Below are 25,786 nucleotides of genomic sequence, written 5' to 3'. Positions count from 1 at the left end.
TCCTTTTCTTGCTTAATATTATGAATTCTCTTTTGGTCTTAGAAGAGGGAAAGTGCCAGAATAATTCTGGTTTTCAAATAGTAAAATAATATATAGTTGAATGTATAATGTAAATATAGAATATAAATATTATATAATTAAAATAAATGAATGACAAAACCATAAAAGACCCTAGAGTTCTTGGCCTTCACCACTACATATATACATATTCATTAAATATATAGCCTTTTGTATATTAGTTTATTAATTCAGTCCTTTTGCAAATATTTACTAACTGCTTAGCATATATTAATTCTTTGGAAAGGCATAAACATAAATAAGGTACAACCTATACCCTTAAGAAAGTTAAAATATAGTAAGAGGTAAAAGAAAAATAAAATATATTCTATTTGTAGATAGAAACAATATAAAATAATGAATTCAGGAAGTAAACTTGCTTTCTTTACAACATTTCTAACCTGTTTCACAATGTAGGTGAGAACATCTTACAAAATGTGAAGCTTTATACAAATATAAGATATTAAGAATCATGTGGAATGGTAATTTATCAGAAATATTTAAATAAATAATTCTGGTTATTTATATTTAGTTGTTGTCTCCCCCATTATACTGTAGACCCTTGAGGGGAGGGGATGTCTTTTGCTTCTTTTTGTATCCCCAGCACTTCGCATAGTGCATGGCACATAGTAAATGTTTAATAAATGTTTATTGATTAATTATATATCTGATTGAACCAGCTCCCTTTCCCAACTTTTTTTAAAAATCTGGTGATTTATGCTATAAGTTTTAGCAATTTGTTACAATATTAGGAAAGTATATAGTGTTAAATGACCCAGATACCAATGCTCATTTAAAAACTGAGTGAAGACTTATATAGGAAGGAAAATATCAATGGTAAGGGATATAAAGTAATATCAGATGTCGGTAAAGTCATAGCTGAAGAGCAAAAAAGAAGAAAAGCCAGAGAGTAACCAGTGTTTCCTAAACCCCTAATAAAGAATCAAAGAAAATCTTCTTGTGTTAGAAGATCTGTTAACAGATTAACCCCAAAGAAAGTAACTCAGTAAACTAGGAAAAATTTTAAGCTGAGAGAAAACTTGGCAAATTTAAATTTTAAAAACAGAAGACAAATTTGAATTTTATTTTATACAACTTATAAGAATGCCCTTTCATTTTCTGTTTAATTCTATAATCCATGCAAAGTATATTATTCTTATCTACACAAAAATCTTAAGCTATATTTTACAAAATTGTTATGCTAAAAATTAGTCAAGTTAATTAGTCAATGTTAAATCTAAGAATTATGCTTCTATTTTTCCCCTTTCATAGAAACTTTAAAGAGAAATTATGGTAATAGTTCTAGCTTTTCATTCCCCAGAGGAAGTAAAAGGCAGATTATCTGTCTTTCTTTTCAACTAAACCCCTGCAATACAGATTACCTTTAGCTCAATTAAATAAAAAAAATATATAATCGAATCAACTTTCCTTATGATAACATAAAGGATATAAGAAGCTGCAACCCATCTCATTTTAAATTTGTAGATTACAAAATGTTGTCATATACCTATCTCCAATATCTATATATTTGCGTTTTTTAAAAATACAGTCAGTTATTTTGTATAGCTCATGGGAGGGAGGTCTATCTACTAATAAAAAGGGTTTTGAAAACCTTAGTAGCTATTCTACAGTGGAATGTATACTGGTCTCCTTTGATCCAAGTTTTATTGCCTACTCCACTCCTTATCTTCGTGGCCAAAATTCTCTGAATTGCTGAGAGTAAAAGCTGGGAGGAGGGGAAATTTCTGTTTTCCTCTCCATATATAGATCTGACCACTTGTGAAAGGTTATTGTTGTTGTTCATTCATTTCAGTTGTGTCAGACTCTTTGTTACCCCATTTGGGGTTTTCTTGGCAAAGATACTGGAGTGGTTCTCCATTTCCTTCTCCAGTTCATTTTACAGATAACAAGGTTAAGCAACTGGCCCAGGGTCTCATCATTAATAAGTGTGTAAGGCCAGACTTGAACTCAGGAAAATGAGTCTTCCTAATTCCAGGCTGGACACGCTATCTACTTACTGCAACGTCTAGCCTGCCCCCTTGTGAAAGGAGTCATTGATTTATGAAAAGTCTTAGGCCCTAAGAAAAAAATGTAAACCAGAAATCAGAGACAGGTTGACGATTTAACAAAGTAACTTAATAAGGCTATCTCTACCTGCCTATCCAAAATGCCTTCCTGCCATCCAGATCCCTTCCTGCCTGCCCAGCTGTGTCCACACCTTCCAGTCCTGATCAGCTGTCTCCTCCACTGGCTCCTATACCTTACCACGTCTCCCAAAGCCTTCCAACCTGCCCAATTATTTCTCCTATCCATCAGCTGCAAACCAGACCTATCTGTCCATCTGTCTCCCCTAAACTTCCTGATTCCTTTTTACCTACCTCAACCCCTTCTTATCAAACCATCTATCTCCCCCATCCTCCAACCACATTCACATCTAGCTTTTCAGGCTGTCTCCCTCATCTTCCAGCCCCGATTCTTTGTGAACCTCCTAGATACCTACCCCATCCACCCCAAAGATCTACCATCTCTGATCCTATCCCACGTAACAAGCTATTTTATAAATCTTCCAGATCCAGTCATTTTCATCCAACTCAGTTCTCAACTCCATCTGTTCCAAAACCTGCCCTTGTACGCCGTTCCCTTCCAACTCGACTAGTCGTTTCTCCTGTTCATTCAGAAGCTGTCCTGCCTGTTTTGATGCCTTCCTGTTCATCAAGGCGTCTTCCCTACCCACCAGCTCCCATTCATTCTTATGTCCCTGGCTGTCTCTCTCAATTGCCTCAGCATCCTGTTAACCCAGATCTTGTTCAGTCAGTACAACCGTCTCCTCTACAAACCAAAATGCTGTCCTATCTACCTCAATCCCATACCTCATTTGTCCCTCGCCCACCTCCTTGTTGTTCTCCATCTACCTCAACATCTTCTTCTCCTTCCACTTGTATTTCTTCTTCTCCATCTCCTTCTGTACTCTCCTCTTCCTCTTCATCTGTTGTTCCTTCTCCTATACCTCTTATTTCTCCTTCCTCTTCTATTTCTGCTGCTCCATCCATACTTAGTTCTGCTGCTACTCCTTTTTCCTCTCCTTTACCTTCAAGTCTCTCCCCTTGCTTGCCTCCTCCTTCCTTTATTCCATCCTCTTTATCAATTCCTCTTTCTTCTTCATACATATCTTCATCTTCCTCCATGCCTTGGCCTTCTATTTCTCTGCGCCCTTCTACTTCTATTTCTGTCCATCCCTTCATCCCTTCTCACTGGGGGAAGAAAGTAGAGAAGAAAAGAGAAGAAAGTGGAGTAGAGAAGAAAGGAATAGAGAAGAAAAATATGAGACAACAACTTTAAAGGTAAACAAATTGAGTTTATTAGATAATAAGTAGACTTAGTAATATTTGTTATGGGGAGGGTGACCTAAAGTGGGAGGGAAAATGGGAGAGGATAGAAGGGGAAGAATTATGAGAAGAAAGAAAAAAGTGTTCTAATTTAGCACATCAGGAGCCAAGGTGATATTTATTGCAAATGGTGTCCCTTGTTTATATTCTTTTGCCTCTGTGACCTATAGCCACGGAAACAAGGTTAGGAGTTAGTTATCAATTATTTAATGATACAGATATAGATATAAGTATTGGAGATGGGTATATACCTATATGGCCCTCAAAACATTTCCATATCATCTAAGTCTTGTATGACTATTCTTGAGAATCAGATTTCAAGACCTGCTACAAAAGGCACTGTCACCACTATTATATCTCTTTATTTTCCAAAACTTTGTGCTGAGGTTTGCACTTTATCCTAAAACCTGTGAACATTTCTAAAATTCAGCACATCATGGGACTCTTAAGAGGTACTATATTACCCTGATGATTTTTTCTTCTCCTTGTACCTCCATTCTACAAGGGTTGGAGCAAAGTATGTAGAGATAGTGACAGATTTCTTAGAACTACATTCATCTTTAGAATTTATATCTGTACCTAAAAGTTTATGCAGCTTCTAATAATAGGGTGCAGGGGAAGAGTGTGAGTCACTCATGATGACTTTTAGATTACTTTGTTTACATAAAAATAGCAGTATATCCTAAATGCATACCTCTGGTGGCAGTATTTGGACTTCTCAATCACAAAAGAGAATGGGACTTATTGTCCATTCTTTAGAAATACTTTCCATATCCTGAGCCTTCCAGGACTACAGTTCCTTGAGAGTCTAAGGGATCCACATTATGCATTCAACATAGATTGAGGAGCAATGGAGTTATTTCTTATCCTTTACATTGGTGGTTTTTAACCTGGGATTCATGAACTTATCAGGTTTTTTATAACTATTTTCAATAAAAATAGTTTCCTTCATAGTACTATGTATTTAATTTTATGCACTTAAAATTCTTCTGAAAAGAAATTATTCTGAGAAGGGTTCCATAGGCTTCACCAGACTGCCAAAAGGGTCCATGATGTAAAAATTGGTTAAGTGCCTCCACTTTGTAGGAATGTTTATAAGGAATTGGCTGCTGACTCACAGAAACAATGAGAATTCCCCAGATTTTAGCAAGATATACATTGATGTAGCACCTAAGAACTGAATCAGTAGGTAATCAGTGATTACTACACTGGTTCAGGAGAAATGACCCTATGTTGAAAGTGAGTTCTTTGTTGTCACTGTAAGACATCTGCATAATCGTTTTTAATGTGATTACTATCTTGTACCAAAAAGTCACAAACATATATATTTTTCTCATATCCTTATCTGTGAATATTTGATAATTTGCTGTATAATGTGTATAGTTTGAGACAACTTTAAAAGTAAACATTGAGTATATTAGACATTTATGGTTGTTATTAAAATTACAAAAATCCCTATTCTCTTGCCTCATCATGGTATAAAGATTCCCGTAGGTTAGGTAAATCCAAACTTAACAGAACAAATCCTATTAATAAAAGGATTTGTTCTGTAAAACTTGGACCCAGTCAAAAGGCCACACCAAAGGACCTGGAAGGCTACATGTGGCCTCAAGGCCCCAGGTTCCCTACCCCTGTGCCTAGGATATCAAGGCTGTTAGTAAAAGACACATCTTAGCAGGTTCTACCAAGCTGAAAAGAATTCAAGTATGGGCTATAGAGTATGTATGTGCTATTTGAGTGCCAGATGCCAGATTAGTTAAGTGTAAAGAAACCCATGACTAGAAGGTTGGCTGCCAGGTGGCTTGGGACAGCCAGGGGCAAGCAGCGAAGTGAAGGAAACTGTTAACAGCCTCTAAAATTAGGAGTACTTAACATTGTTTTTTTCTTATTTCAAGAACTATAGATTCTGCTGTGGCTTCTGCAGTGACAAGAATAGAGCCCATGTATCAGAAACATCTCTCATCCAGGATCAACTATGACAAAGAAATACAGGAAAACAACAAAATAAGCTGGGCTATTGGCCAGGAAGACAACTTCCAGCTTAACCTGGAAGAAACTCAGAACCTCTTAGAAGAACTCCATCTAAGCAACGTGCAGGTATGAAATTCGAATTTCTGAATAATATCACTCTAGTTAATAATAATAATAATAATAATATTGTAATGCTTTCATACATGATGTTTTTATGGCACAAAAGCACAACATCAGTTCCCAAGGGGGAATCATGTAATGGGAAGGTAGATGTCCATCATTCCTGGAGAAAAACTTTATTTTTAAAATGGATCGTTAGTAGGTTACTACATATACCCATCATTGGATATAAAACTTTCTTTTGGGTTCCTTTTTCTTTATTGACATAATTTTCTTTCACTTTTATTTTTTATAAATTTTATTTTACTTTATTCTGTTAATAAAAATTTGTTTTCTCTCGGTCCCATATTACACTACCCGTTGAAAAGAAAAAAGAAAAATAAAACCCTAAGTAACAAATATAGAGAAGCAAGCAAAACAAATTTCCACATTGGCTATGGCCAAAACTATTTGTTTCATTCTGCATTTTAAGTCCATCACATATCTATGAGGAGGTGGGTAGCATGGTTCATTGTCAGTCCTGCCATCATGGTTGGTCATTGCATAATCAGTTCTTAACATCTTTCAAAGTTGTCTTTACAGTGGTGTTGTTATTGTATAAATAGTTCTCATGGCCCTGCTCTCTGTATCACTTCATATAAGTCTTCCCTGGTTTCTCTGAAACAATCCCTTTAGTAATTTCTCACAATATAGTAATACTCTGTTACATTCCTATGCTCCGCCATTTTCCAGTTGAAGGACACTCCATTCACTTCTGGTTTTTTGCTACATCAAAGAGTTTTGCTATAAATATTTTTGTATACAGAGGTTATTTTCTTTTTTCTTTGAACTCTTTGGAGGTATAGGGTTAATGGTGGTATTGCTAGGTCACAGACTACATAGTTTAGTGACTTTAGGGACATAGTTCCTAATTGCTGTTCACAATGGCTTGCCCGGTTCATGGATCAGTGCAATAATGTGCCTGTTTCCCTGCAGCCCACTCAACATTTCTCAGTTCTTCCTTTTTTGTCAATCTGATGGAACGGATTAAGTATACAACAGAAAGAAGTAATCTTTTTTAAATAGATTTTTAGTGTTATCTTTTGCTTTTAAATCACTTATATTTACCCCATATTCTTCTTCCTCCTCCTCCCAGAAAACTATCCCTTATAAATAAATTTTAGTAAGTAAATTAATTTAGATAGTATTTTCATTTTTATTTTATAAAATGCATTTTATAAGTAGATTACAGGCTACTTATAAGCAATTAATATTGCTCCAATTACTTAGGTCCATCTGTCTCCATAAAAAGTGTTTTGAATTGTATTCATCTAAATCTTATGTGTGTTTCAGTAGGTACACTCCCAAGTATTTCATATATTCTGTAGTTATTTTAAATGGTATTTCTCTTTCTGTCTCTTCCTGCTGCGCTTTTGTACAGAAACACTGATTGAGTGAATTTATTTTATATTCTGTAATTTTTCTGGTCATTGTTTAACTTTATTTTAGTTGATTCCCTTGGGCTTTCTAAGTGATATTTACAAAAGAGCAATAATTTTGTTTCTTCTTTAGCTTTGTTTATTCCTTAAAATTCTTTTTTTTGTCTTATTGCTATAGCTAGTGTTTTGAGCACTATAAAGAGTTTTCCAAAAGTCTTAGTGCAGTTTTAAGCAAGCTGCACTGACTTGTTTATCCATTCCACAATTAATGAGTATCCTTAGATTTCTTTGCCACTTCGAAAGGAGCTATAAATATTCTGTATGTTATTAAAATTTGTTTTGCATAGAAACAATCTCTCCCTTAATCTACTCTCCTTTAATTCCCACTTCTGTCTTCTCCCCTTTTCCTCTTAGTTGTCTGTTGAGGGAAATTAAGCTACTAAAGCTTAAAACTGCACTAAGATTTTTAGAATAAATAGAATAAAATAGAAGTAGTGATTACTGAGCATCCTTATTTTACTCCTGATGTTATTGGAAAGTTTATCCCCATTACATATAATTTTTAGATAGATACTATTTACAATATTGAGGAAAGGTTCACTCATTCATATGTTTTTAGTTGTTTTTTTAAATAGCAATGATATTTATATTTTGTGAAAAGCTTTTTTTCTATCTGTGGATATACTAGTTTGACTTTTGTTGATCTTGCTATTAATGTGGTCTATTATGTTGATAGTTTTCCTAATATTGAACTATTCCTACATTCCTGCTATAAATCCAACTTTGTTCCCTTTCTCCTTATTCTCTTTTAAAAATGTATTTTTAATCAATAAAAATCTGCCTTCACCCTCCCCAATTCCTTAAAAATGGAAGAAAAACAGAACCTCTGTTACAAATGTGTATGTCAAGAAAAAACAAATTTATGTACCGAATAGGTCCAAAAATATGTATAATTTTATACTTTTGAGGTTTCACTTCTCTATCAGGAGTTGGATGGCATGTTTCTTCATTACTCCTCTGGAATCATGGTTGGTTATTTCACTGATCAGAATTCCTAAGTCCTTCAAATTTGTTTGTCCTTACCATATTGTTGTTATTCTTTTTTTGTAACATTATATATTTAATGTTAAGCTATAACATGTTACATATTAATGTCAACAATTCACAGGGGCAGTTAAGACAGCACTAACAGTCTCTGGGTACAGTTGACTCCTAGTTATTCTTATCCATATCTATCTATCATTAGTTATTTTCTCCTTGTTTTGCAAAGTCTGGTATTTGTTGGTATCAAGCATTTCAATAATGTCTTTTTTGCTTATCCACAGAGATTTTTAGATTGTTTTTAAAAATTTATTTATTTTTAGTTTTCAACATTCACTTCCATAAGATTTTGAGTTCCAAATTTTCTCCCCTCTCTCCCCTCCCACACCCCAAGAAGGCATGCATTCTGATACAGGCTCTACATACACATTCATATTAAACCTACTTTCACATTAGTCATGTTGTAAAAAAAAGAATTAGAACCAATGGGAGGAACCAAGAGAAAGAAGAAACAAATCAGAGAGAGAAAAAGGGGGAGAGAGAGAGAGAGAGACAGACAGACAGACAGAGACAGAGACAGAGACAGAGAGAACAAGCAAACAGTATGCTTCTATCTGCATTCAGACTCCATTATTCTTTTTCTGCACGTGGATAGCATTTTCCATCATGAGTTTTTTGGAATTGTCTTATATCCTTGCATTGCTAAGAAGAGTTAAGTCTATCAAAGTTAGTCATGTAGCATATTGTTCTTATTCTACAAATTGTTTTTCTGCTTTCTATTCACTCTGCATCATTTAATATAAATTTTACCAGGTTTCTCTGAAAATATCCTCTTCATCATTTCTTAGAGCATAATATTATTCCAAATACTCCATCACATTTATATGCCATAACTTGTTCAGCCATTCCCCAATTTATGGGTATTCCCAAATTCCCATTCTTTGATGTCTGTAAAAGAGTTATAAATTTTTCATATAATCTTAGAGTTTATTCTACTTAGAAATAATCCTTCTTTTAATCTATCCTCCAATTCCCCCTTTTTCCTTCTTCTCTTTTTCCTCTTCTTTCCCCATCCAGTGAAATATATTTCTGTACTCAACTCCGTGTGTGTCCTTCCCTTCTTTGTCTATTTTAGGTGAGAATGAGGTTCAAGGGTCAGCTACTTCCCAAAATCTCCATTCCAAGTATATGTATATGTCTCCTTACTCACCCTGAGTGAAATAATTTTCCTTAACCTTCCTTTTAATTCCCCATTAGTATATTCTTCTTCCCCTTTCTTTCCATTCTTCTCTTAGGATCATCAACACATGAAAAGAACCACTTGTCTAATTAGGTTCCTGCTATGACTCAAAATAATGATAGGGTTCAGAAGGGACACATGCATGACTTCCCTTTATTCAAATATAAGCAGTTTATCCTTGTTTGGATCTTTATCATTGTTTATTCTTGTTTATCTTTTTTTATTTCTCTTAATTCCTGTGTTTACTTGACAGTTCCTATATAGCTCTAGTATTTCTTCTCATCAGGAATGCTTGGCAGTCTTCTATTTCATTAAAGGTCTGTTTTTCCCCAGTAGCCTATAAATAAAAGGGTACCTAGGCTGAAGCTTTGCAGGGATACCCATACATTTTAGAAATAAATTGAAAAGCTAGAGAGTATCCAAAGGAGATCATACTGAATTGTTTCAAGATTGTGCTATATGAGGATCCTTTGAAGGAACTAGAGATTTTATCCAGAAGGGAATGCCAGAGTTAGGGAAAATAACTTTCCAAGTTTTTGAAGGGCTGTCATATTGAAGAGTATATTCAATCTATCTTTCTACACTGAGGTAGCAACACTTTTAATTTGTTTCAGTTTTCACAAGGGATTAAACTTGGTTTGCTTCAAAGAAATATTAGGCTTGTTCTTTTTAGCCCACAGAGTAGAACTAGGAGAAAATGGTACAAATTACGGGGGCAAATTTTGGTTTAATGTAAGGAAAAACTTTCTAACAATTAGAGTTATCCAAAAGTGGAATGAATTGAAATGGGAAATAATGTATCTCTCTTACTGAAGATCTTTAAGCAAAATAGTGTGCCTTCTTATTGGTTACGAATTGGACTGGATAACCTTTCCTGTCCCTTCCAACTCTTTGGTTCTGTGAGTAGATCGTTTTGACAATGAAGCAGGTATAGACAAAGCAAAGAAGATTAAATATAATTAGGTGACAGTGGCAGAATGAAGAAGATGAGTTAATTAATTCCTTATTAGTTAATAAGGATAAAAATAATAATAGTAGCTTACCTTTATATAGCAGTTTAAGTTTTTATAAACTTTATAGTGCTTTCCTCACAAAGTCCCATAAAATAGGGAGAGGAATAATGAGACACTAAAGGTTTAAATGATTTGCCTTTTTTCACATAGTTTATTGCCTGGAAGCATGGATTCAAAAGAAAATCTTTTCACACCAAACCCAGTGTTCTTTTCATTACAAACATAGTTGGCCACAGTTGAAAATATGTAACAGAATCATTAAGTCTACTCGTGTTATTCTGCTAATCAGACAGCTTCACTGGTTCTCTGTTACCTCAAAGTTCTTCACCACCTGGACCCCGGCTTTCTTCTCCCTTAGACTACAGTCTATCTACACTGGTATTTTTGCTCTTTGTGGAACATGACACCCTATCTCCCACCTCTATGCTTTGCACTGCCTATCGCTCGTATTGTAATAGTAATATTCTGTCCTCACCTCCACCTCTAATTTTCCTAGCTTGCTTCAAGATTCAACCCAAATTCTGCATTCTTCAGAAGGTTTTTCTTAGTGCCCCGCCAGCTTCTAGGGGATTCACCTTCCGAAATTACCTTTCATTTGTTCTGTATATATCTTATATTTACCTAGTTATCTGCATGTTATTTCCCAAATTAGAATGTGAACTTTTTGAGATCATGGACTATTTTTGCCTTCCTTCATATCCCTAGTGCTTAACAAAGAGCCTGGACCATAGTATAAGCACATGTAGTGGGGTTGACTTGTCAAGGAAGAGGGCCACTGTTCCATCACTTGTAAGTTCCTTGAAAGTAGGACTTTTTTGTACATATATAACTAGTGCCTAGCACATAATAGGCACTTAATAAATACTTGTTGATTGATTATCTCCACCAGAGGTTGTAGTTATGTTCATTTTATTCATTAAGGTTCTTTAACCAAATTGAAACATAACCTTTCAAATTGAATTTTTTTAAACATGTAACCCCAGATATTATGGTAGTCTTTCCATGTTATTCTAATAAATGAAATATATTTCAATACATGTAGTTGCTTACTTTTTACAAGGGTATTCAAACTTCCTGGGCCAAAAAAAATCAACTACATAGGTATGTCATATTTTTAGTGTTTATAGCCTGCATTTTAAATAGAAGTAATAACAAATCATCTGTGAAAATAAATCATCATAGATCAAGATCCATCATAATCTATTTCCAAGATATTGCCAATTCATTTGAAAGCTAATATGGAAGAAAGGAAAGGGAAGGTCACTGAAGCATTTTCTTTTTAATTCACAGAAGATAACAGAAGGAATCACAAACAAGCAAGACTTCTTTGAAAGTTTACATGCTGAATTTGTTATATACTTTAAAAGAAAAGCAAGCTGTAAATAGAGATTTATAGTCTTGTGTGCAGTCCTCTGTTCTACTGTACATATGGAAGTATTCACTTTAAGGTCAGATTTTTTTTAAAAAAGAACCATTTTGAAAGGTCTATATACACACTGTATTATTTAAAATTAACATCAAGGTATTTCGTACTTGTATGTATGTATATAAACTCCAAAAAATACAGTGGAGGAAGTATGAAATTCACCTGGGCTTGGAGACTTCAAATTAAAGGCCAGTAGGTACTCTCTTACTATCTGTCTACAAAGTCATTTAAATTTTTTGTTTTTATTCATTTTGAACTTAAATACAAAAAGACCAAAAAAAGCATTTCCATGTACACAGCACTCTTCATTTAGGGTCTTTCTATCTTTTTCTAAAATCAATCAGCTCACAATCATATAACCACAACTTGTTTATCCATTCCCCAAGTGAGGGGCATCCCCTCAATTTCCAGTTCTTTACCACCACAAAAAGAGCTGCTGTAAATATTTTAGAAGTATAAATTCTTTTCCTTTTTCCCTAACCACTTGGGAAATAGACCTTATAGTGTATTGCTGGGTCAAAGGGTATACAGAGTTTTATAACCTTTTGGGCATAATTCTAGATTGCTCTCCAAAATGGTTAGATCAATTCACAGTTCCACCAACAGTTATGAATTAGTGTCTCAGTTTTCCCTCATCCCCTCCAAAATTTGCTTTCCCCTTCTTTCATTTTAGCCAATCTAGTAAGTGTAAGATGATGTCTCAAAGTTGTTTTAATTTGCATTTCTCTAATCAATAGTGATTTAGAGCATTTTAATATGATTATTATATAGTTTTGATTTCTTCTTCAGAAAACTGTTCATATCCTTTGACTCATATTCTTATAACTTTGACAAAGTTCTTTATATGTTTGAGCTATGAGACTTTTACTTAAGAACAAGTCTATAAAAAATTTCCTCAGTTTTTATGCCCTAATACATGGTCAGTTTTTGTAAAGGTACTATGTACTATTGAGAAAAAGGTGTATTCGTTTCTATTCTTATAATATCTAAGATTCTATTCACCTCCTTAAATTCTTTCTGTTTTTTGGTTGGATTTATTTAATTCTGAGAGTTTAAAATCCCCCCACTTTTGTAATATTACTATGTATTCCCACCTGTAATTCATTTTTTCCTTTAAAAATTTAGATACTATAGCATTTAGTACATATATGTCTAGTATTGATATAACTTTATTTTCTATGGTACCTTTTATCATAGTGTAGTTTCCCTGTTTATCTCTTTTATTTAAATCTATTTTAGTTTTAATTTTGTCTGAGATTAACTGCTATGTATTTCCCCCATCTTGTACTCATGAGCTGATTTTTAAAAATCCAGATGTAACACATTAACTTATTCCTATTTCATGTTCTGTTTGGTATAGTGTTCTAGCCCAGGGGTGTCAGACTCAAAAATGTGCAAGATCCCTGCAGACTGCACTTTTTAAAAATAATATCCTATTTTTTTCCAATTACATGTAAAGACAATTTTAATGGGGTTTTGGGTTTTGGTTTGTTTTTTTTTTTTTTGATGAGGCAGTTGGGCTTAAGTGACTTGCCCAGGGTCACATAGCTAGTAACTGTCAAGTATCTGAGGCCAGACTCGAACTCAAGTCCTCGTGATTTCCAGGGCCAGTGCTCTATCCACTGTGCCACCTAGCTGCCCCAACATTGTTTTTCTTTTTTGGATTTTCAAATTTTTTCGTCCCTCCCTCACCACTCCCTTCCTTAAGACAGTAAGAAAAAAAAAGACAGTAAGAAATTTGATATAGGTTATATATGTGCAGTCATGTAAAACATTTTCATATTAGTCATGTTGTGAAAGAAGAAACAGACTTAAAAAACTTCAAAAAATAAAGAAAATGAAAAATAATATGTTTTGATCTTCATTCGGACTCCATCAGTTCTTTCTCTGGAGGTGGATAGCATTTTTCATCATGAGCTGTACAAAAGTGAAGTGGGCTGTATCCCAGAGTTGTGTTTCTCATTGCTAGATATCTTCAGTTTAATACTATATGACCACTGTTGAGAATTTTGTAGACAAGATTCCTAAGTACAGGTTGGATTAAATGATCTCTGAGGCCCCTTCCAACTCTGAGGCCCTTAATTCTGTGCAATAGAAAGAGGTACTTCTCAATCTACCATGTTTTTTTTCTTGTTTTTTTTGTTAGGATGATTTTTATTTTTTAATTTAATTTATTTAATATATTTAGTTTTCAGCATTGATTTTCACAAGAGTTTGAATTACAAATTTTCTCCCCATTTCTACCCTCCCGCCCACTCCAAAATGGCATATATTGTGGTTGCCCCATTCCCCAGGAAGCCCTCCCATCTGTCACCCCACTCCCCTCCCATCCCCCTTTCCCTTCTTCTCTTGTAGGGCAAGATAAATTTCTACGCCCTATTGCCTGTGTATCTTATTTCCTAGTTGCATGCAAAAACTTTTTTTTGTTGTTTTTGAACGTCTGTTTTTAAAACTTTGGGTTCCAAATTCTCTCCCCTCTTCCCTCCCCACCCACCCTCCCTAAGAAGTCAAGCAATTCAACCCAGGCCACATGCATATCATTATGTAAAACCCTTCCACAATACTCATGTTGTGAAAGACTATATTTTGCTCCTTCCTAACCTGTCCCCCTTTATTGAATTTTCTCCCTTGACCCTGTCCCCTTTCAAAAGTGTTTGTTTCTGGTTACCTCCTCCCCCTGTCTGCCCTCCCTTCTATCGTCCCCCTTTTTTTATCTTCTTCCTCCTTCTTTCCTGTGGGGTAAGATACCCAACTGAGTGTGTATGTTATTCCCTCCTCAGGTCAAATGCAATGAGAGCAAGATTTACTCATTCCTCCTAACCTGCCCCCTCTTCCCTTCCTAGAGAACCACTTTTTTGCCACTTTTATGTGAGATAATTTACCCCATTCTATCTCTCCCTTTCTCCCTCTCTCAATATATTCCTTTCTTATCCCTTAATTTGATTTTATTATTTTAGATATCATCCTTTCATATTCAACTCACCCTGTACCTTCTGTCTATATATATGCACATATATATGTATGTATATATATATATATGTATATATATATATACACACACACACCTACATATATACGTACATAGACACACACATATTTGTATATGTATGCATACACATATACATATATATATGTATATTCCTTTCAGCTACTATGATACTGAGGTCTCATGAATCATACACATCATCTTTCCATGTAGGAATGTAAACAAAACAGTTCAACTTTAGTAAGTCCCTTGTGATTTCTCTTTCTTGTTTACCTTTTCATGCTTCTCTTGATTCTTATGCTTCAAAGTCAAATTTTCTATTCAGCTCTGGTCTTTTCAATGAGAAAGCTTGAAAGTCCTCTATTTTATTGAAAATCCATATTTTGCCTTGGAGCATGATACTCAGTTTTGCTGGGTAGGTGATTCTTGGTTTTAATCCTAGCTCCATTGACCTCCAGAATATCATATTCCAAGTCCTTCGATCCCTTAATGTAGAAGCTGCTAGATCTTGTGTTATTCTGATTGTGTTTCCACAATACTCAAATTGCTTCTTTCTGGCTGCTTGCAGTATTTTCTCCTTGATCTGGGAGCTCTGGAATTTGGCAACAATGTTCCTAGGAGTCTTCTTATTGGGATCTTTTTCAGGAGGCAATCAGTGGATTCTTTCAATTTCTATTTTACCCTCTAACTCTAGAATATCAGGGCAGCTCTCCTTGATAATTTCTTGAAAGATGATATGCAGGCTCTTTTTTGGATCATGGCTTTCAGGTAGTTCAATTATTTTTAAATTATCTCTCCTGGATCTGTTTTCCAGGTCAGTGGTTTTTCCAATGAGATAGTTCACATTGTCTTCCATTTTTTCATTCCTTTGGTTCTGTTTGATAATATCTTGATTTCTCATAAGCCACTAGCCTCCATTTGCTCCAATCTAATTTTTAAGGTAGTATTTTCTTCAGTGGTCTTTTGGACCTCCTTTTCCATTTGGCTAATTCTGCCTTTCAAGACATTCTTCTCCTCATTGGCTTTTTGGAGCTCTTTTGCCATTTGAGTAAGTCTATTTATTAAGGTGTTATTTTCTTCAGTATTTTTTGGGTCTCCTTTAGAAATTCATTGACTTGTTTTTCTTGGTTTTCTTGCATCCTTCTCACTTCTCTTCCCAATTTTTCCTCTCCTTCTCTAACTTGCTTTTCCAACTCCTTTTTGAGCTCTTCCATGGCCTGAGACAGATTCATATTTTTCTTGGAGGCTTTTGTTGTAGGCTCTTTGACTTTGTTGACTTCTTCTGGCTGTACGTTTTGATCTTCTTTTTCACCAAAGAAAGATTCCAAAGTCTGAGTCTGAATCTGAGTCCGTTTTCACTGCCTGGCCATGTTTCCAGCCAACTACTTGACCCTTGAGTTTTCTTGGGCGTATTACTGCTTGTAGAGTAGAAAGTACTTTGTCCCAAGCTTGAGGGGCTGTGCTGTTGTTTTCAGAGCTTTTTCTACACAGCAACCTCTGCCACAACAGCACTACTCCTCCCCCAAGAACCACCACCCTGGACTGTGACTTAGATCTGAGCAGGCTCTGAACTCCCACTGGGATCTGCCACTTAATCCCTCCAACCAGGTGGGCCTGGGGCCAGAAGCAACTGCAACTGTAGTTCTGTAGCTGTACCACCTCCGCTGCCCCCAGGGCGGTGGCTGAACCCGAACTCCTTTCACTCTGTCCCGGCAGTTTTTTTCCCACTAACCTTCTCTGTTGTCTTTGGTGTTTGTGGGTTGAGAAGTCTGGTAACTGCCACAGCTCACTGATTTAGGGCATTAGGGCCTGTTCCATCCTGGGTCTGGTTGGTCCTGGCGCAGCCCACACTGGGCTCTGCTCCGCTCCGAACTCCATGCAATAGACCTTACCCAGAGACCATCCAGGCTGTCCTGGGCTGGAGCCCTGCTTCCCAAGTTTTGTGGGTTCTAGAATTTGTTCAGAGCCATTTTTATAGGTGTTTGGAGGGTCCTGGGGGAGAGCTTTAGGCTCATCCCTGCTTTTTAGCCGCCATCTTGGCTCCACCCCCCCACAACGTTTTTCTGATAAGGGAAATTCTCTAGGATTCTTTAGACCTTTGCATCCCTCTTGGAACATATATACACACACACACACATAACGTATATGTATGTATATGTATATATACTTATATATACATATATATATTATATGCCATCTTTGGAACAGGGGATGAAAGGGAGGGAGAAAAAAATTTTGGAACTCAAAATCTTATAAAAAAATGAATGTTGAAAACTATCTTCACATGTAATTGGAAACAATAAAATACTATTTATTTTTTAAAAGAAATAAAAAGAAAAGAAAATCAGGTCTAAAAAACAGTTCCTAGGAGTGATTTACTCCACCTTTTAAAAGATAAAATTATCATTAAGCTCTGTCAAAATTATTAGCTGTTCTGCTTTCGGTGAAAGCTTTTCTTAATGTTATAGAATTAAAATAATAAAATTTATATGAAGGAATTGAAAGTTGAAGATATCTGTGAAAAGAATGAAAACAATTTATATGAATAAAAGGAGGTTGGCATTACCAGATCTCAAATTATATTTTAAAGTAGTAATTATTAAAACAATCTGTTAGTAGATTAAAAATATAGAAAAGTAGATCAGAACACTGTATTCTACACTTAAGGCAGTCTGGTCTTTGTTAGATCCCAAAACACAAAATTTTGTAAAAATAGCTCTTTATTCAACAGGATTTACTTGGAATACAGTATAGTATTTTGTTGAAAATCAGCTCAGATGAGCTTCTCATACTATATATCAAAATATATTCAAAATGGTTAAATGGTGCAATGACAGTACAATTCATATCATTAGAAAGTTTAAGAAATTGTTGGCCTCTTTCAGTTTCAACACAGTTGATACAAGATAACTTAGAACCAGCTGCAATAAAGAGAATATTAGGAGAGGGAAAATAGACAATTTTGAATGTTTGAACATTTTTGAAGAGCTTTTAAGTACACAAAATAAGTGCAGTTTGGATAAGAAGAAAGACTGTGATCTGGAAAAAAATGTTCATGAAACATTCCTGGTAAAAATTTGACATGCAGAATTTATAAGAAAATGATACAAATCAAAGATGAAAGAAAAAATTTAAATGAAAAAAAATAGATGAAATCCTGCATAGCAAAACTTGATTACTTCATTTTGAAACTGAATAGAGGAGATGGCAAAAATCTGTTGGAAAATGTTTAAGATTAAGAATGGATTAAGAAATGGAGGAAGCCATGAATTCACAAGCTATTTAGAATCTCCTTGTCTGTTTATCACAAATATTTTTCTTAAGAAGAATGTCTGAGGGCAGCTAGGTGGTGCAGTGAGTAGAGCCCTGGCTCTGGAGTCAGGAGGACCTGAATTCAAATCTGGCCTCAGACACTTAACACACTTACTAGCTGTGTGACCTTGGGCAAGTCACTTAACCCCAATTACCCTGCCTTCGCCCTCAAAAAAAAGAAGAATGTCTGTAGATTCTGGGCAGTGTGATCATCAAATAGCAAATAGCTATATATTAACAAACCCTCACAATGGTTAAGTCATTTCAGAACTGTTCAATGAAATCATCAACTGAATACTAGAGCATAGGTCATAAAATGAAATTAGAGAATAAAAATTAGAAGAAACTACATACTATTACAGCAGCTCTAACCCAACCTATTTAAACAAGCTCTTGATGCTGAAAATTAACATTTTTTAGAAATGGTGATACTAAGAATGATGTTTAATAAAAATAAACCGACCATGACAAGGAGACTGGAAAAACCCAGAAACCAACTTTGGCAGCTAACACTTCATCTCCATGCCAAGCAGGGCGATTTGACATACAAGGTCAACACTTGTTTTTGGAACCAACTCATTTGCAAAATACTTAGAAGGATGACAAAAGATTACAAGTAGTGTCATTTTGCTAAACAGTTGAAAAGCTATGAAGAGAGAAAAAAAAAATAAAAGCTTTAATAAATAAATGCTTGATGGTCTTGTGAGACCAAAAAGTACCCACAATATCAGAACTATATTTTAGCCTATAAATTCCTAGGTAAAAATTCAAGGGGTGTCTCCCTAAAAGTGATTTATTTAAGCTGTTAGCATTCAGAATTCTACTCTAATTAATAATGGGGGAATGTTGAATCTGGTATGGTGCAGTAAAAAGGGCAGTAGATCAGGATTCAAGTTAACTTTGGCCATGACTCCGACTGGTTATCTGATTTAAAGTCACTTTTCCTATCCAAGACTCAATTATTCTCATACATATTTAATGAAAAGTTCTAGATGCTCTCTAAGGTCTCTTTCACTTCTAACATTCTTTCATGCTATGTTAAGTAAACTCATGTCTTCAATACCTACACTATTGTAATTCACACTTAGAACACTGGTAAACTTTAAACATATATAAAAGAACAAGCTTCATTAAAGATACTGGCTTGCTTCATAATCCAATATTATTTGTTTTTCTCCTTTGTTGAAAGTAAAGAATATTTTTCTTGCTTTTTTTTCAACATGTCTAATATGGAAATATGTTTTGCATGATTTCCTATGTATAATATGTATCATATTGCTTGCCTTCTAAATGTGTAGAGAAGGGGCAGGAGGAAGGATAAGAATATATTCTTGCAAAATATAAAAAAATTAATGTTGAAAAATAAACTTAATTTTTAAAATAAAGAATAATTTTGTTTTTGTTTTTGCATAACAAGAACATTTATTTCACAGTTGCTATTGAATCTGCCCAAAATATTCTGTCTTACTTTCTCATTACCTATTTTCTTCACAGTATCATGGAGAAGGTTTCAGTTTCAATCTCTATGCATCCCCAAAAGTTTTTCAGACTTTCAAGATAGGTTACAGAGGCCTGTTAAAAATTCAAAAGTTTCATGCTTTCACAGCCTGCTTAATATCTTGTTGTTTGTAATGCAACATACAAACTTAAAATACAAAAAAATACTTCAGATTTTAAGGAACAAGGATAGGTGGCAAATTGGGCTTAAGAGGAATAGCATTTCAGAATTATATGGATTCTTAATGATAACAATTGTGTATGAGGAGCAATTATAATCAACAAATATCAGTATTCTAAGACTCACCTTGAATTGTCTATCTTTTAAAGATCTCTAACAACATCTGTTTAGAAATAAAAGCAGTAAGTAGAATTCTTTTGTAGGTTAAATTTTGTTTGATTTCTAATTATACCCTTAATCATTTCAAAACATTGATAATAATATTCAGGTTGAAACTAGAACAAGATATCACAGAAAGTCAGATTCTAGGTAACAATATATTTATCTTTCTTACTTAAGATGTCAAGTTCAAACAGAGGTTAAAATTATAACTCATTGAAAAAGGTGGTTAATGGAAAACCTAAGATCATCTGATTACACTTTATTAAGAAGAAACCAATATACTTTGTCTTGCCTTTAAAATGTTCCCGGAAGGGATTTTGTCCTAAAACCCAATTCTTTGTTCTCCAATTCAGTCTTATTTTGATATAAAATAACTATAATCATCAATTGATCCTAGCACCAGGACTTTTAAGACTAGCTTATAGATAAGATTAAGTATCTAATTCATTTCATTTCAATTCAGACTTTAAAGTTTCATTTACATATGTATACTAAAGAAAGTACCTTTTTTTTATTCTGTAACTAACTTTTAAACTAGTATTTCAGATGTAAATTCCAAGCATGAACATTTTCAAAATTATAGTTCCAATTCTTCCATTAAGGATATTAAAATAGACTATCTGGCCCCTTTCAAGCCTGTAGTTCAGTTTTCTTTCTGTGATTAGGTCAAAATTTCGATCAAATTGTTTTTGTTATGTTAATGGACCATGATATTGAATCATAGGTGGGGAATCTTCCTGTTGTAAAAGTATGCTCTTTTGACATTTTATGTTTCATAGATATTATCAAGATTTAGCTACATTTTTCTACCCTTACATGCCTTCCAGTCACACCATTGTCTCTGCCTATAGACCCGTAGCTGGCTGTTACTGTTCTCCACCCCAAATGGAAGTATGTAAACTTCTGAGTAGAATACAAGTGTAAATCAGGATCAAAGTCTCTCTTTAGAGTGTCCAGACTTCTTGCTTCTTTATCTACCCCTTACCCCATGCCTTTGTTATACATACTATGTTATAATGCTAAGGGAAAACAAATATCTGTCACCAAAATGAGTATCTGGCTTTACAGATTTTATAACAATAGTACATTAGAATGTGGCATCAATTTGCTCATGAAGTAGAAAATCCATTTTGAAAAAAGCTGTCAGTTTGCTTCATCCCTTTTTCTCAAAAATTAGTGCTGCCTCAGTTATAAGAGACCTTCATTAAGAACCTACTGTGCTCAGAACTCTATATTCAGCCATAAGAGAAACAGAAAACTTGCAAAAACATTGGTCCTGACATCACAGACCTTACAGACTAATGGGGGAAAAGATGCATACAGTGAAAATTTACTTTGCACATATAACTACGATACATAATAAATACAGTGGAGAGGTACAAAATCAAGTGCTGTATGTGGTCCAAGAGACAATAGTTTACAAGTGGTTGATCTGGAAAGGTTGTATGAAAAACATAGCATTTTAATAAGACTTTAAAGGACGAATAGGAATTCAGCCAGCAGGGGAACAGGAAGGATATTCTAATCTTACAGAAACATGTAATCAAGGCATAAAGATGGGAAAGCATATAAGACATGTTCAAGTTATGGAAAATAGTCCAATTTGCCTCAATATGCAATCATCAGTAACTATTTAGTAAGCACCTGCTATATGCTGGGCACAATGCTTCTCAGATGCAAGATCACATTAGTAAAACCAGCATTAATCACAATGGATTGGAGCCTTTTGTTCTGACCAAATCTAATTCTTCAGTCTCTGTTGCCCTCTAATGGGGGTAACACATAGTTGCAACCTGAAAAATTTCTTGGAGAATAAGTGTTATGCAGCCAAAATTCATTTCTTATGAAAGTATTCAATTCAGTTTTAATTCATCATCTTCAGAGGGAAAGAATTATTTTCCTTTCCCTACTTGATTTTTTTTCGTATTTAATATTTTATTTTTCCTTATTACATGTAAAAACAATTTTAAGATTCTTTTTTTTTCAAATTTTGAGTTCCAAATTCTCTCCCTCCTTCTTTCCCCCCATTGAGAACGCAAGCAATTTAACATAGATTATACATGTATAATCATACAAAACACATTTCCATGTAAGTCATTATGTGAAAGAAAACACAGACAAAAAAACACACAAAAATAAAAGTAAAGAAAAAGTATCTTTGATCTGCATTCAGTTCTTTCTCTGGCAATAAACCGCACATTTCGATCTATGTCCTACAGAATTGTCTTGGGTCATCATATTGCTGAATTGCTGAAAATAGCTAAGTTACTCATAGTAGATCATCATACAATATTGCTGTTATTGTGTACAATGGTCTCCTGATTCTGCTCATTTCACTTTGCATCAGTTCTCATGTTTTTCTGAGAGCATCTATTTCTTACAGCACAATAGAGTATTCCATCACAATCTTCTACAACAACTTATGCAGCTATTCCCCAATTGATGGACATCTCCTCAATTTCCAATTATTTGCCACCACTGAAAGAGCTTCTATACATAGTTTTTCTATACATGGATCCTTTTCCTTTTTGTTTTTATCTCTTTGCGATTCAGACCTAGTAGTGGTATTGCTTGGTCATTGACCACTTGGTCAATGTGCAGTTTTATTTTGGGCACAGTTCCAAATCACTCTCCAAAATGATTGAGTCTGTATACAACTTGACCAGTAGTATTTAGTGTTTTAATTTTCCCACATCCCCTCCAACATTTGTAATTTTCCTTTTCTGTCATATTAGCCAATCTGACAGGTGTGAGGTAGTAGCTCAGAGTTGTTTTAATTTGCATTTCTCTCAATACTGATTTAGAGCATTTTTATGACTATAGATTGCTTTGATTACTTTGTCTGAAAACTGGCTGTCCATATCCCTTGACCATTTATCAGCTTTATTTCTATCAATTTGACTCAGTTTTCTCAGTTTGAGAAATGAAGTCGTTAACAGAGAAATTCACTGTAAAAATTTTTTTCACAGTAATGATTACCAACTATGTATTTTCCTTCATCCTATTTTCCCCGTTTATCCTACTCTCTGCTTTTGCTCTGTCCATTCTGACTCTTACCTCCCCCAAACTGTCCTCCCTTATCTGCTCTTCCCCAGCCTTCTTTTATTCCCTTCCCTTCCTACTTTCATAGTAAGATAGATTTCTACACCTATAACAACAATGTTGCTAGCAGCTGCTGTGAGGGTGAAAGACCCAACAAAACCAGCAACAAGAGCTGCCAGCACAGGTTCTTTGATCTGCCTTTGTAAGGAAAGCAACTTTAAGGGGTTAACAATCTCACTTTAATCAAACATACATATTCAGGAGGAAAAGCCAGAACCCTGAACTTCAGAGCAAATACAAACAGAAATTACAAACATACATTATATAAACAGAGCAATTAACACAAACCAGTCTATCCATAGCAATACATAGTTACCAGAGAAGCACCAACATCTGGGTTTTTGCAAAGCCGGGGGGTTCCAGCAGCTACCCAGAGTCCTGTCTGGCCAGATCACCAACACTCTTCCAGTGAGCGAGAGCCCCAAACAAAACGCTGACCTCTGAGTTTATAAACCCTGTTCAGGGTCAAAGGATGTCACAGCCATGTGACAAATCTATGTGAACTAGGCTTTCCCTTGACGTAAGCAGGTCATCAAAGACTCCCAATTTAATCAAAGAAACAAAGGCCAGATTCATCAAAGGCCCTTGATTACGAAGTGCTCCAAAAGAGAAAACAGTAAAAAAAAAAGTCCCACCTTAATTACCAATATAACACCCAACTGAGTGTGTATCCTCTTTGAGCCAATTCCAAGGAGAGTAAGGTCCTGTGCTTCCCTCTCTGCTACCCCAGTTTTTCCTTCCACTGTAAAATCAGGCCTCTTTGTTGTCAGATAATTTATCCCATTCTACCTCTCCCTTTCCCCTTCTCCTAGTGCATTCTTCTTTCTTATTCCTTAATTTTATTTTTTTAAATAATAATACCATCACATTCAACTCACACCTCTGCTTCTGTCTATGTATACTCCTTCTAACTGCCCTAATAATGAGAAGGTTTTTAGGAGTTATAAACAGCATTTTCCCATGTAGGAATATAAATAGTTTAACTTTATCAAATCCCTTATGATTTCTCTTTATGCTTCTTTGCATCTTGTATTTGAAAGTCAAATTTTTTATTCAGCTCCAGTCTTTTTATCTATCAGGAATGCTTGAAAGTCCTCTATTTCATTGAGTATCTATTTTTATCCCTGAAGGATTATACTCAATTTTGCTGGGTAGGTGATTTTTGGTGGTAATCCTAGCTCTTTTGACCTCTGGTAATATTCCAAGCCTCTGGTCCTTTCACGTAGAAGCAGCTAAATCTTTTGGCTCCACAATATTTGAATTGTTTCTTTTTGGCCATTTGCAGTATTTTCTCCTTGATCTGGGAGGTCTAGTATCTGGCTATAATATTCCTGCGAGTTTTCATTTTGGGATCTCTTTCAGGAGGTGATTGGTGGATTCTTTCCATTTGTATTTTACTCTCTGGTTCTAGAATATCAAGGTAGTTTTCCTGGATAATTTCTTGAAAGATGATATCTAGGCTCTTTTTTTGATCATAAGTTTCAGGTAGTCCAATAATTCTTAAATTATCTCTCCTGTCTATTTTCCAGGTCAGTTGTTTTTCCAGTGAGATGTTTCACATTTTCTTCTATTTTTTTCATTCTTTTGATTTTTGTTTTTTGATGTCTCATAAAGTCGTTAGCTTCCACTTGCCCAATTCTAACTTTTAAGGAATTGTTTTCTTCAGTGAGCTTTTGTACCTCCTTTTCTATTTGGCCAATTCTACTTTTTAAGGAGTTCTTCTCTTCAGTGAATTTTTGTGCCCCTTTTTCTACATGGCCAATTCTGCTTTTGAAGGCATTCTTCTCTTCATTAGATTTTTGTGCCTCTTTTACCATTTGGCCTATTCTGCTTTTTAAGGCATTATTTTCTTCAGTCTTTTTTTGTGTCTCCTTTATCAAGCTGTTGACTCCCTTTTCATGATTTTCTTGCATTACACTCATTTCTCTTGCCACTTTTTCTTCCACCTTTCTTACTGGATTTTAAAAATCCTTTTTGAGCTCTTCCATTGCCCGAGAACAATTCGTATTTTTCTTTGAGGCTTTGGATGCAGGCATTTTGACTTTGTTCATTTCCTCTGAGTGTATGTTTTGATCTTCCTTGTTACCATAGTAACTTTCTGTGGTCAGAATTTTTTTCTGTTGTCTCCTCATTTTCCAGCCTATTTCTTAACTTTTAATTCTATGCTAAAGTGGGGCTCTGCTTCCAGGGTGGTGGGGGCACTGTTGCAAGCTTCAGGTTTTTTGTGCAGTTGTTATCAGAGCTAATTCTGGGGACCTGTAAGTTTTTTGTCCTTCCAAAGTGGTATGACCTAGGGAGGGGTGTGTTTACTACTCTCCTGGTCTGTGCTGTGGTCTGTGAGTGACCACAAGCACTCTTTTCTTCCCTTTAACTGTGTCCCCATTCTGCAACAGCCACAAACTGTGCTGTGCTAGTGCTCCTCTTTGCACTGAGACTAAGATCCAAGACGGTGACCCATATTCAAGTATAGGCAATGCAACAGAGTCTTGCCCCTGGTGCCAGCAGAGGGACCCCTTTAAATTTCCTTTTGTCTAATCCTCTTACCATCTCTGGGCTGAGAGGTCTGGAAATCACCACTGCCACTGATTCAGGTGCCGTAGGCGTGCACCTGGTTTGCTGGGACCTGCACTGGCATGGCCTGCACTGAACTGTGCTCCTCTCTCACTCTGGTGCCGCAGACCTCTTTCCCTGCCAACTTCTAAGTTGTCTCAGCCTGGAAAATTGTTTCACTTTGTCTTTTTGTGGGATCTACTGCTCTAGAATTTGTTTAGAGTCATTATTTAAAGGTATTTGGAGGGGTTTGAGGGATCAGGTAAGTACCTTTACTCTGCTATCTTGGCTCTGCCCTCCCCTCCTTGCTTTTTAACTTTGGGG

General features: G+C 35.2%; 1 protein-coding gene across 3 annotated transcripts in view; it reads left to right on the top strand.

Moving 5' to 3' along the window:
• Positions 1–25,786, top strand: part of CEP126 (centrosomal protein 126) — an 83,098-nt gene that overhangs the window by 36,580 nt on the left and 20,732 nt on the right. For 2 of the 3 annotated variants that reach the window (XR_005009605.1, XM_036746282.1), the window contains exon 5: positions 5,339–5,540. Coding sequence is in view for 2 of the 3 variants with exons in the window: in XM_036746282.1 (XP_036602177.1) it covers positions 5,339–5,540 (202 nt within the window). In the remaining variant the exon portion in view is untranslated. Of the gene's footprint in view, positions 1–3,374; positions 3,399–5,338; positions 5,541–25,786 lie in introns of those variants that run through there. The other variant, XM_036746283.1, reaches the window with a different exon arrangement.

This window comes from Trichosurus vulpecula, chromosome 2, assembly GCF_011100635.1.
Source record: "Trichosurus vulpecula isolate mTriVul1 chromosome 2, mTriVul1.pri, whole genome shotgun sequence".
NCBI lineage: Eukaryota > Metazoa > Chordata > Mammalia > Diprotodontia > Phalangeridae > Trichosurus > Trichosurus vulpecula.
Note: the sequence above shows the minus strand (reverse complement) of the source record. Positions and strands in the feature narration are given on the sequence as shown.